Raw genomic sequence first — 12,735 nt, 5'->3', positions numbered from 1 at the left:
CATTCTCCTGGTCCCTGCGTAGAAATCAAAAAAATTTATCATCCTGTATGTCTCTAAAAATAATGCCTTTGTTTTATAAACATTAAAAAATAAATTAAACATTTGATATTCTTTCTCCTTTGCATGTATTATGCGAAGCAGTGGTTTACTGGAGTTGAGACACTTAAAAAAAATCTAACAAGAAAAAAATAATCAGGGACAGGTTCATCTGTAGTCTCGCATCACGAGGTTATCGGTTTTCAATTACTTTAAGTTAACTGCAGAAGACTTTGAAATTTGAAAAAAAGTTATATTTCCACCTCCCACCACCAAATACCATAAGTGCACAGCAAGTGATCAACAAAAACCATGCGCTGCAAAGAATGTTTTTTCTCATTTATATTGTGACAGCGGTCTCCATTAGACTAATTTTGTTGGTGTTTTTTGGAAGAAGTAGAAGAAAAGTAAAACTGCCTCATACTTCGAGATAACATACCTCTGACCGAAAAAAAAAAAAATGTGGGCCAATGTTGCGTAAATGTCACAATCCTGAAGAACACAAATTGGGTGCAAATAATAAATGCACTGTGCATTGTAGTCATCAAAACAATTTCGTCAACATAAATGTTTGATTGTAATTCAACAGAAATCAAAACTTTTTACTTTGGAAGGTGACCGACATGATTTAAGATTGAAAGGTGTGGAAACAACAATCCTTCCCCAAGCCCAAGCATGCAAAACGAGGACCATCTTAATCCATGCAATCGGGATTAATGAGAAATGTACAAGTCAGAAAAAATATTGCCTGTTGGTGATAGATTACCGGAAATAGTTTTCGAAGTAGGGCACTAGCGGTTCCATTTTTCATTCAACATGTGGTAAACGATCGTGTTATGGAATCTTGTAGCATAAGTGCAGTTCAAAGACTCTAGCTCATTCACTGTAGTTCAGGTCATACAAATAGATTCATGCGAAGCACAAAGTGCAATGTTAAGTATTTACTAACACTACTTAAACATTTACTGCCATGGATTCCAAGCTTGGTAATGGGGAATATTTTAGGTCTTTGAATCTGACAGGAAAAACACACCCAGTGATCAAGAAAACCATTGTTGTTTGGGGATGTAGAAAATTAACTGCACAGGGGTCCGTTGACATCTATCCCAAAATGACCTAGCAACTGTTTTCTGAGCAGCATCAAACTGCAAATAAAAAAACATGACCTACACATCCATCAGTGTGGTATGAAACACTAATAGAGAGCATAATATGCGATACTGTTTGTCACTTGCACTCATAGGGCTCATTTCATTGTGAAACCAATGCAACTGTATTTCTCTTAGAGTGGGGTACAACCTCTTTGAAGCCAACATAATAGTCATCAAATAGTTGGTTGCCTTCCATTTTACAAGTCTGAGAACAAAATTGAAGGTAGAACAGCGAATAGGATATGCAAGAGTATTAATGTGGCAAGAGCAGTCAACAGATGTTATGGACACATTCAATGGCCAAAAAAACAAAACCATAAACAGTGTAGAAAACTTCAGAGGCTCCAAAGATGCTATTTGAGATTAACACACTGCATGTGTGGAGGTCTCACCTCCTCATTTACAACAGGGTCAACCATGATTTGATTCTAAACTAGGTATAGAAATATTTAGCTTTATTACTTTTTATACAGAAACTCTCCAGCTGAAACAGCAACCGGTCGGTGAGCTGAGTAAACCAGATGGTAAACATTTTCACAGTCCTCAGCAGTCAAAACTTCATCGCTGCTTCTAAGGAAAAAGTAAAAAAAAAACAACATGTATTGAGATCTTAAGAATAAAGAAACAAAATTTGAATCGAAACAATGTACAACAAATCAAATTATCCAGTCTTCATTCATTTATAAATTACACTTTAAACAGTTTAAGCAACCTTACTTCAACATCTTTCAATGAGATTTGAACAAATTATCTTCTGTAACAATCAATTTAGTGGATACTCAATTTATCTGCTGATTCCTCAATTCATGAATCCTCCTAGGTACTAGACTGGATTAAAAAACACAAGAACACTACTTCCAGAAAACCAACAGAGAAAATATCAAGTCCAGGGAAACCAGAGCAAATCCCAAACACCCATGCTGAAGACAAGCCGCCCCCTTTCAACAGCCAGGTACCAAGAAACCCACAAAAAGTGAGAACCAGGAAGCAGTGAACAAGAACCACAAAACAATACACAAAGATTGACTCTGAACATGAGCATTCTTCTTTGCAGCCTTTTAGAGCAAACGTTGATTGATATGTCGTTTGTATTTATATGGATTACTTATTTGCTATTCAAAAAGAGAATACAACGGTGATTTCTTCCCTTAAAATAAGCATTTGTGTTGTTCTGTTCTCTCTTTGGTGTGTAGAGAAAGGAAAATGCTAATTACCCAGTATGCATCTGTTCTTGGCATATAGAGCTGTAGAGTCATTTGCTTTAGCACAGATCTCCATCTGGTGTTGGGTCCGGATGTTTGCACTTTGTTTTTGTTCGAAGATGTCTTGTAGTAACAAAGTAGGTGACTCCTCCTTTCGGTGATAGTCCACATAGGCATCAACTCCATTCTTAAATTGTTTTGCCATAAAGGGTGATGATGGAGTTATTAAAGTAGTAGAAATAGATTTCCATGTAAATTGTATCTAAGTAAGATATCACTACAACAGGTAAAGGTACCTGGGGAGGCGGGTGGGCGCATATGACTCTACAGCTCTATATGCCAAAAACAGATGCATACTGGGTAAGTAGCATTACTTTGAGGCATATGAGCTGTAGATCACATGCTTTAGCATAGACTATAAAGCAGATATTTGTGAAGCGGTGGCTAACCTGTAGCTGTTGCAGTGGTTTGAAATAGTGTTCGTAAAACTGCCTGGCCCACACTAGCTTGTTGTTTTGCTAACACATCAACGCAATAGTGTTTTATGAAAGTGTGTGGTGTAGACCATGTTGCAGCTTAGCAGATGTCATCTATGGGTATGTTTCCTAAGAATGCCATAAAAGCCCCTAGTTTGTGTGTAGAGTGCACTCAAGGGGGAATTGTTAATGTGCGTTTAGCTTTAATGTAGCACATTTGAACTATCCACCTTGCAATGCCCGATTTTGACATGGGAATGCTGTAGGAAAGTGGGTTTCTGTTGCAGTAACCAAACCCCCCCCCCCCCCCCCCCCCCCCGCTTTTTGGCCTGATAGCTGATGCACTTTTCATTGTGGTGCCCAGGGCTCCTGCCAATCAGGTGCCCAGGGCCTGTGTTCCTTCCCTAAAAACTGCCTAACAGCCAAAACCCAATTTGGCAAACCCTGGCCACATGTCAGCCCCTGGTAAATGGTACCCTAGGTACCCAGGGCCTTGTGACCAGGGAAGGCATCTAAGGGCTGCAGCACTCATTATGCCACTCTTAGAGGCCCTGTACCCAAACACACACAAACTGCTCTTGCAGGCTGAGTGTCTGGGTACAAGACAAAACAAAGATTCGACATGGCACACTTCCCTGTGTGCCATGTCCACCACCTACACTGCCCTGACATACATCAGCCACCCCTCTAGCTGGGTGCCCTATGCCAGTGGTGTGGGCACAGGAGCATGAGCCCTGTGCCCCTACAGTACCCAGGTCCATTCCTCGGCACTGTAAGTACAGTGCTGCCATTTAAGAGTACATGGTGCTGAGAGATCGTCAAACACGAACTCCACAGCACCATAATGGCAACACTGAAGACTGAGAAGTTTGGTATCATACTTCTCAGCACATTAAACCCGCACTGATGCCAGTGTGGGATTTAATGTACCAAGCACCACAGAGGGCTTCTTAGAGATGCCCCCTGAAACCTAACCTACAATCCACGTCTGGTCTGGGGGGCTGCCTAGGCTGCCACACAGCAGACATGTTGCTGGACCCCTGGGTAGGAGAGCCCTTGCTTTCCTGGGCCTGCAACAATGCACATCCTGGGCGAGGTGCTAAATCTCCTCCCCCAGGATGGGCAGGGGGAAGCTTCAAAGGCATGCCGCCTCTGTGAGCTTCCCCAGGCCACTGGCAACCCCCAATCTGGCGGGAAGCCTGGCCGGAAACCCCAAATAAGGACGGGGATGTGCCAGCCTGCCAACCCCACCCCTCAGGTGGGGGAGGCGAGGTGAAGCACATCTCCAGGCGCTCGCCATCTTGAAGATAGGAGGCCCTACCCAATCAGGACTGGGCTACTGCCCCTCTCCCACAGGAGAGAGGCAGAATAGGGGGTGTACCCACCCCAGGACAGGGACCCATTGGTCCGTGCCCTTCACCTACCTATAACGCCCCTAAATCTAGTATTTAGGGGCACCACCCTGAACCTTCCTTCCACAGATTCCGAAATACAGAGAAGAGCAAGAAGAAAGAAGACCTGCCCTGCAGCTGCTAAGAAGAGGAAGACACCAACTGCTTTGGCCCCAGTCCTACCGGCCTGTCGACCCTCGAACCTGCTCCTGCTACAACCCGGCATCTCTTGTGGCCAGCAACCTCACAAACCCCGGAGGACCTGGCTACCTTTTGGCTCTAAGCCCCTGGGACTCCCATGAGTAGAGGCTCTACTCAAAATCTACTTCTAATCCATGGCATCAGCCCGGAACCGCGAACCCTTCACACTTTGCACCCGCCAGGCCTGGCCTGTGCCGGAGTGAACAAAGACCACAAGGACAACCCCACGGCGACTGTGACCCAGAGTCTGGCACCCAAGGACTTCCCTCGACGCTCCTGAAGACGCCTGCAGCCTCAGAACCAGGTGCCCCCCCCCCCCCCCAACCGCGATCAAAAGAGGGCAAGATTGCCAGACACCAAAAGGCACCCCTGCACCCCGCGGCCCCCTGTGCCCAATCCCGGGGTACCTACCTATCCTCCAACTACCCAACTTACCTCTCGAAGTGGTGGTGGCACCTGAAGAATCTTCGTCCCCGAGCTTGCAGTCTTTTTCTAAACCAGAGCTTTCCCATTGAAATCAATTGAGCGCCCGAAGGCTCAAAGGCACCCTGCACCCAGCCGCCCGAGTGGCCCTGGCATTGTAACCTCCACACCTATCTACTTCCCCATTTGCCCTGAGCAAGTGACCAGGAGCCCAGCTCCCACAGCCGCGTGCCCTGCTAGTCAGCAGCCACCAACCAAGGCCCCCCCTGCCTCCCATAGGATAACATTGGGCCTAACTCTCTCTGCACCAGGCTGCCCCTGTGCCGCTGAGGGTGTAACAACTGTACCTACCTGACCCTGGGAGACCCCTGAGTCTATGCCCAGAACCTTAGCTCTGCCAGTCGAGTACTTACCTTAAAGCCGATAACTCAATTTTCTCCTTAGGGTAACATTGACTGGTTTTTCCTGAAATTTCTTCTAAGTGTGGACTTTTCAAAACCTAAAATATTCACCAAAAATCAGCCGAGTAACGAAAACGAAAATACTCACCTGCTATTAGGTGAGTTCCCAGTGCTGGATCTTGGTACCCAGCATTGACTCTGAAAAATATTCACAACCGTACTTACCAGTAACCCAATTTTCTTCCATAGGAAACCATTGACTGTTTTTCTGTGAAATTTCTTCTAAAAGTGTAGATTTCTGCAAACTTTAAATATTCTTTAAAAATTGTATAAATTGTGAAAACGTAATTACTTACCCGTTTTAGATAAAGGTCCCAGTACTGAGTCTAGGCACCCAGTACTGGATTACAAAAGTAACAAGAACATACTATACCTGCAACTTAAATTTTCTTCCATAGGGAATCATTGACAGTTTACTATGAAATATTTTCTAAGTGTCAACTTTTAAAATAGCAAAATGTCTAAAAATCATAACAGTAATTATGTTGACTTTTATCACTTGTTTCTAAGTACTGACCCAGGACTGAATCTAGGATCCAGTCCTGGAATCCCAAAAGTAATCCTGAAAGTAATCTATTACAAATAACTTGAAACTTTTATTGAACTCAATGCATTATTGTGTTTAAAATTGTGTTGCCTATTGCAACCACTTACAACTTTCTACAAAAGCCAATTGCATATTGCAAAAGTATTTATATAAAGCATCTCATTCTGAGAAAGTATATTTTAACACCTATTGTTGGTTCTAAAATAAAACAAGCATATATTTTGTATACATAAACCATTGGCCCAGAGTTCAGTTATTGAGTGTGTGAGACCATTTGCTGGCTGAGTGTGTGCAACAAATGCTTTACACTGTCCACTGATGCTGCCTTACTGACCAAGCTACCACTTAAGGAGAGTAAGGTTATCCAACTTTAGCCTCTGCCAAGCCTCTGGGGACTGTGGACTCTGTACACACTGTACCTATTTGGGAACAGCATATACAGAGCCACTTTCTCACAATTGCATTTATGTGGTGGAGCAAAAGCAACAATAAGTGGTTTGATTTTCCTAAAAGGTTTTGTTCTTTCTATGTAGTATAGTAATGCTCTCTTGACATCTAAGGTGTGATGGGCACGTTCTGATACAGAATCTGGTTGAGTGAAGAACACAGGCAACTCAGATTGGTTGATATGAAAGAAAGAGGACTTTAGGTAAAAATGTGGGGTTAGCCCTAAGAACTACTTTGTTTTGGTGTATTTGTAAAAATGGTTCTTCTATAGTTTGTGCCTGAAGCTCATTGACTCTTCTTAGAGAAGTGGTGGCTATAAGGAAGGCTACCTTCCAGGTGAGAAATTGTATTTCACATTTGTGCAATGGCTCAAAGGGTGGACCCATGAGTCTTGTAAGGACTATGTTGAGATTCCACACTGGAGAAGGTAAAAGTCTGAGGGGAATTAGTATTTTAAGTCCTTCCATAAAAGCTTTAACAGCAGGCACTCTAAAAAGAGACAAGTGCTGTCTATTTTACAGATATGCAGCTATTGCAGCGAGATGTAAGCATATGGATGTGCACGCTAAATTTGAACGTTATGGTAAAAAAATTGTAAAGCGCACGTACACCGGGGTGGTTTCATGGCGCTACTTTGATTGATATACGGAAATCGCGTATGGGGGCGTACTTGTTAATCAAGTTGTTCACAAATTTAGGGCTTTTTCCATGGAGTAATTTAAAGATAAGACACCCAACCTTGAAGGCACAGCGTTGAACAACCGGAAGCCAATGTAATTTCTTTAGAAGAGGAGTGACATGGTAGTGCCTAGGTTGATGAAGAATCAGACGTGTGGCCTGATTTTGTACCATCTGCAAACGTTTGGATAGGTAAAGGGGGATGCCAAAGTATAGCGAATTGGCAGTTGACATGGGACATAACCATGGCGATAATCACCTGAATCCGAGCTTCATGGGTAAGAAATCTGCAGATTTTTTATTTTTCTGAGTTAGAAAAAACAGTTGGAGATCACAGACCCAATCTGAGGCTTCATAGTGAGGTCCTGACTAATTATTACCCCAAGGCTCTTGGCCGAGCTGGAGAGGGGAACTGGCCCAGCTCCCTGGGCAAGAAGTGAGGGGCCCCACGGGTTTTTAAAGGTACCACCTGTTAAAACCAACTCCGTCTTATCCGGATTAAGTTTTAGATGGTTGCTGATCATCCATTGACTAATGAACAGCATGGTAGACTGAAAGGCATGGACTGTCTCCGGGGAATTGCTGATGGAAAAGATAAGTTGAAAATCATCAGCGTAATTAAATGTACAGACTTGACACTCTTTCAGGGCTCGGACAAGAGGGAGAAGGTAAAGATTGAACAACAGGGGGGAAGTGAGAAGCCCTGTGGGACTCAACAAGAAATTCTAATTCTGGGGGGCAGTAAACCGGGCAGTACAGACTGCCTGGGAGTGATTTTCCAAGAAGGAGCTGATCCAGCCCAGAGCAGGTCCCGAAATTCCCGCTTCCCTCACACGGTCGACCAAAATATTATGGTCTACCGTGTCGAAGGCCGCGGAAAGATCAAGCAAGACAAGAGCCTGTGAGGAACCACCATCGACTTCACTACGAAAAGTATCCAACACTAAGGATCACCGCCTCAGTGGAGTGACCTGGGCGGAAACCCGCTTGGTGGGGATCAAGAAATTCAGATTCCTCCAGGAAGTCAGTAAGGTATCTCATAACATAGGCTTCCAAGACCTTAGCTAGGTAAGGAAGAAGGGAGATTGGACGGTAGTTTGTTAAAATTAACGGATCAGTACCCACCTTCTTCAAAAGGGGGACAACTATTGCCTCCTTAAAAAGTTGCAGGGACGATGCCCTGGGACAGCGACTCATTTAAGAAATCGAGGGCTGGACTGGGGAGGGCAGTGAATATTTCTTTCAAGATGTTTGTAGGGCAGCAGTCAGTGGAGAACCAGATTTAACTTTAAAGAGAAGGTCCACAAAGGTGTGCTCACTAATTGTAGGGAATTGCGTAAAGGTGCTATGATTTCGGATAGTACAAGAACTAAAATCCAGATTTTGGCAGGCCAGAATACTGGACTTGATTTTTTTTATTTTATCAATAAAAAAGATTCAATGAGTTGCAAAAGGTTTCGGAGGGAGTAGGCTCAATTGAGATTCTATCAGGGTTATACAACTCATTCACAATGGAGAAAATCTCCTTTGAGAGAGGATTTTACAAGAAAAGTATGCCGCTTTGGCAGTAAGAATCGACTTTTTATATGTTTTCATGGTGTTTAGGTAAGACCATTTATCCGCTTTTTTCCAATGGCCACAAAGCTAGTTTTTGATTTTTCAGATCGGTAGAGAACCATTTCTGAGCGTCATGGCGACGAGTGGCGTGGATCTTCCTGGGAGGCGCTAGCAGCCAGTAACCAAGTAGTTAACAGTACATCAGCCGAGTTAATATAAGAGTTAAAGGGAGGGACAGAGTTAGCAAGTGAGTCAAGAAATAAGAGTTTTTCAATCTTATTCCAATTTCTGCGTGTACCCCCTCCTGAAAGGGGGTTTTGGTCAAAAGGTTATCGTGAATAGTGAATTTGATTACATGGTGATCTGACCACGTACATGGTGAGACTGATACAGGGGACATAGTGATGTTAGCTGTCCAGACCTGATCAAGGGTATGCCCCTTGATGTGTGGCCGAGGACACCTGTTGTATAAGGTTCAGTCCAGTAAGTAGCTCGGAAAGTTCCGCCGATAGGGGGCCGCCAGAAGTTTCATTGGCCCAATAATTAAAATCACCAATCAGCAGAATTTTCCCATAGTTAGTAACTAAGTAAGCTACCTGTTTACCCAATGAGTGAGGTAAAAGGGGCATCCTCTGAGGAGGCCTATAGAGCAGAACACATACTAAAGGGGCAACATCAGATTCTAATTCTAATTTTACCAACAGATTATCTACTAGAGGTAGGTCTAGCAGGGTTAGGACAGTACATTTCCAGTCAAGGCGTATGATGAAAACCACACCTCCGCCAGCTTTCCCCTGGATGTCTGGTGATGACTTCTGAGATAACCAGGTTTCAGTAAGCAGGAGGAGATCTGGCTGCTCGAATTTGAGCAAAAGAAAAACGTCAATCTGGTGCTGAACCATAGAGCGGGTGTTAAAATATATAACAGAAAACTTCCGCGCACCATTGCCCTCTTGAGGCTGGAGGAGGCCAGTACTATGAGTACCACAAATTTCAGGGAAAGCTGCTCTGGACACCAGAATCCCCTGTTCAGTCAAGCTGGAATAAATAAGGGGATTGAGTTTGACAGGGACTTCGTGCAATGATGTGAACTCAGTCGGTGTAACTGATTTTTGGAGCATGTTGACAGGTCCAAGGCCCCAGAAGTGTGCGGACGGGCGCAAACGGGCTAGTCTTTGGTGCGCCGCAAGCGCGTCTGCTGCGCTCCTGCGCTGCGACCGGCATAAAATAGCCGGTGTCAGCCTCGACTCCACCCCCCTTCACTCTGATAGGTTCCCGAGTGGGCATGACAACCAGCAGCAGCTGGTCCGGAATTAAATGTGCAAATAGGCAGTAGCGATTTTTAAAAACAATTCAAATTCAATGCAACAGTCAAGCAACAATTTTAAAAGATGACAGGTATTGAAATCAGCGCCTAGGGCGTCGTTATCGGCTCAATCCCCGCTCCCGCGCTGCGAACGGCAAGAAATAGCCGGTGTCAACCTTGACACCACCCCCCTTCACTCTGATAGGCTCCCGAGTGGGCGTGACAGCCAGCAGCAGCTGGTCCGGAATTAAATGTGCAAATAGGCAGTAATAGGTGTAATAGATAACAAATGTCTTGGATTGAAGTATCTAGTGCATTGATCTGATTGTTGTTACAGTAAACGACAAACCTCTTCCACTTTGCTGCGTAGCATGCTCTTGTGGTAGGGCGTCTCATTCATACAGTCTGGCGGAAGATTAAGGTAGCCACACTATAGGATTTCAGGTGCCAGATCTCAAGGTTGAGCTGATTGGATTTCTTAACCTCTCCATGGTTCTGAGTAAGAAACCTGCGGGAAAGGTGTAGTTTTTGGTGGGGAACTACTGATCGCTCCAACTGAGTTGGGAACCAGGGTTATCGGGCCCATGTGGGAGCAACTAGGATAAGCATCAAGGAGAGCTGTTTGAGTTTCCGAACCTCTAATGGAATGAGTGGGAGAGGTGGAAAAGCGTAAGCAAATATCCCTGACCAATTCACCCATAGTGCATTGCCTTTGGACAATGGGTGTGGATGCCTGGACGCGAAGTTAGGGCATTTTGCGTTGGGGTGGGCGGCAAACAGATCTATCTCTGGGAAGCCCCACATTTGGAAGAATGGGAGGAGAACTTGAGTGTGGAGTTCCCATTTGTGGATCTGCTGTTGACTGAGCAGATCTGCAATTTAGTTGTTTACTCCTGGAAGATATTCTGCAAGGAGATATATTTTTTGAGGTATGGACCATCTCCAGATGCTCTGTGCAAGCTGTGAGAGCTTGAGAGAGTGCGTCCCCCCTTGCTTTTGTATGTAGTACATCGCTATCATGTTGTCTGTGCGAACAAGGACAGCTTTGCCTACTAGATAAAGTTGAAAAGCTTTCAAAGCTAGAAAAATTGCTAGCAGTTCTAGATGGTATGTGGAGTTTTTGTTGCAGAGTCCACATGCCCTGAATGGTAGGTTTTTCCAGATGAGCTCACTAACCAGTGAGGGATGCGTCTGCCGTTAGCACTATCTATGGAACCGGGTCGACAAATGGCCACCCCTTGGAAAGGTTTTGTATGTTCCACCACTGCAGAGAGCGATGAGTACGGCCATCTACCAAGACCAGATCTGATAACTGACATGGAGCCTGGTTCCACCGATGTGCTAAGCATTCCTGTAGGGGACGCATTTGAAGTCTTGCATAGGGAACGATTAAAATGGAAGAAGCAAACATTCCGATCAATTGCATGAACACTCGGGTTGGTAATGAGTGTTGAGGCTGAAACTGATATTAGAGCTTGCATGTTGCGAATCCTGACTGGGTTGGGATACGCTAGAGCTTTGCGAGTGTTTATTGTGGCTCCTAGACACACTTGTGTGTTGGATGGTTGGAAGTGAGACTTGGTGAGGTTTACACTGAACCCCAAGTCGTGAAGCAGTTGGAATGTCTTTCGAGTGTAGTGTAGGCAGCTTTGTTGTGATCTGGCTTTTATCAGCCAGTCGCCCAGGTAAGGGAAGACATGAATGTGCTGTCGTCTTAGATGAGCTGCGACTACTGCCAGGCACTTGGTGAAAACCCTGGGTGCTGTAGCGCCGAATGGGAGAACTTTGAACTGATTATGTTGTCCACCACAAACCTGAGATATTTTCGGTGAGGCGGGTGAATGGGAATATGGAAACAGGCGTCCTTTAAGTCCAGAGTGGACAGAAAGTCGCCTTGTTAAAGTAGTCGGAGCACCTGTTGGAGTGTGACCATGTGAACATGGTCTGACTGCATGTACAGATTCAGTTCTAGTATAGGCCTGAGAGAGCCGTCCTTTTTGGGAATTAAGAAATACAGGGAGTATACCTCAGTCCCTTGATATATTAATGGGACTGACTCTATAGCATGTTTTTCCAAGAGAGACAGGACCTCTTGGTTCAAGTGGGTGAGATGTTCCGGTGACATTGCATGTGCTCTTGGAAGAATATTCGGGGGAGTGCTTGTAAGCTCCAGGCAGTAACCATATTGGATAATTTGTAGGACCCACTTGTCTGAGGCGACTGAATTCCAGACAGGTAGGAATTGGGAGAAACGTACCCCTGACAGGAGTGGAATGATCAGGGGATAGCGGAAGGAAGTCACTGTTTGCGGGGGAAGTGCGTGTGGAATTACCTCTACTTCTTCCCCTACCATTGTTTCCTCGAAAACCTCCTCTAGAATAACCTATGGACGAGGGGTATTGGTTGTTGCCCTTGTAAGAGGAGGAGGGATTCTCAGTGGACACTGTTTTTGAACCACGCCTGTAAAATGAGCAGCAAACAGGACCTTTACTGGCAGGTAACTGTAGAGCCCCTGTGGACTTTGCAACCTCAGTGTCTTTTTTTCATCTTTTCCAGCAAGGTAGCAACAGCTGGGCCGAACAGATGCTCTTTGTCAAAGGGTTGGTTAAGTATGGAGGTTTGCACCTCCGGCTTAAATCCAGAAATTCTGAGCCAAGCGTGTCTGTGAAATAGTACACTGGTGTTAATTGCACGAGCTGCTGTGTCTGCTGCGTCTAGTGCACATCTAATGGAGGTATTGGTAATGAGTTTACCTTCCTCAATAAGGTCATCGACCTTAGATTTGAATTAGTCAGGCAAATGTTGCATGATTTTTTGCAGCTCATCGTAATGAGCCCGGTCATAACGAGCTAGCCTCAC

General features: G+C 44.7%; 1 protein-coding gene across 2 annotated transcripts in view; it reads right to left on the bottom strand.

The window, feature by feature from the left end:
- The window catches only part of STAG2 (STAG2 cohesin complex component), a 1,427,207-nt gene that overhangs the window by 871,068 nt on the left and 543,404 nt on the right, over window positions 1-12,735 (bottom strand). For both annotated transcript variants that reach the window (XM_085608133.1, XM_085608134.1), the window contains exon 15: window positions 1,650-1,757. In XM_085608133.1, the coding sequence (XP_085464259.1) occupies window positions 1,650-1,757 (108 nt within the window). The remainder of the gene's footprint in view (window positions 1-1,649; window positions 1,758-12,735) is intronic.

The sequence above is a fragment of the Triturus cristatus genome, chromosome 5_2 (assembly GCF_964204655.1).
Source record: "Triturus cristatus chromosome 5_2, aTriCri1.1, whole genome shotgun sequence".
Taxonomy (NCBI): Eukaryota; Metazoa; Chordata; class Amphibia; order Caudata; family Salamandridae; genus Triturus; species Triturus cristatus.
The sequence above is the reverse complement of the archived record's forward strand: the minus strand, read 5'-3'. Positions and strand labels throughout refer to the sequence as shown.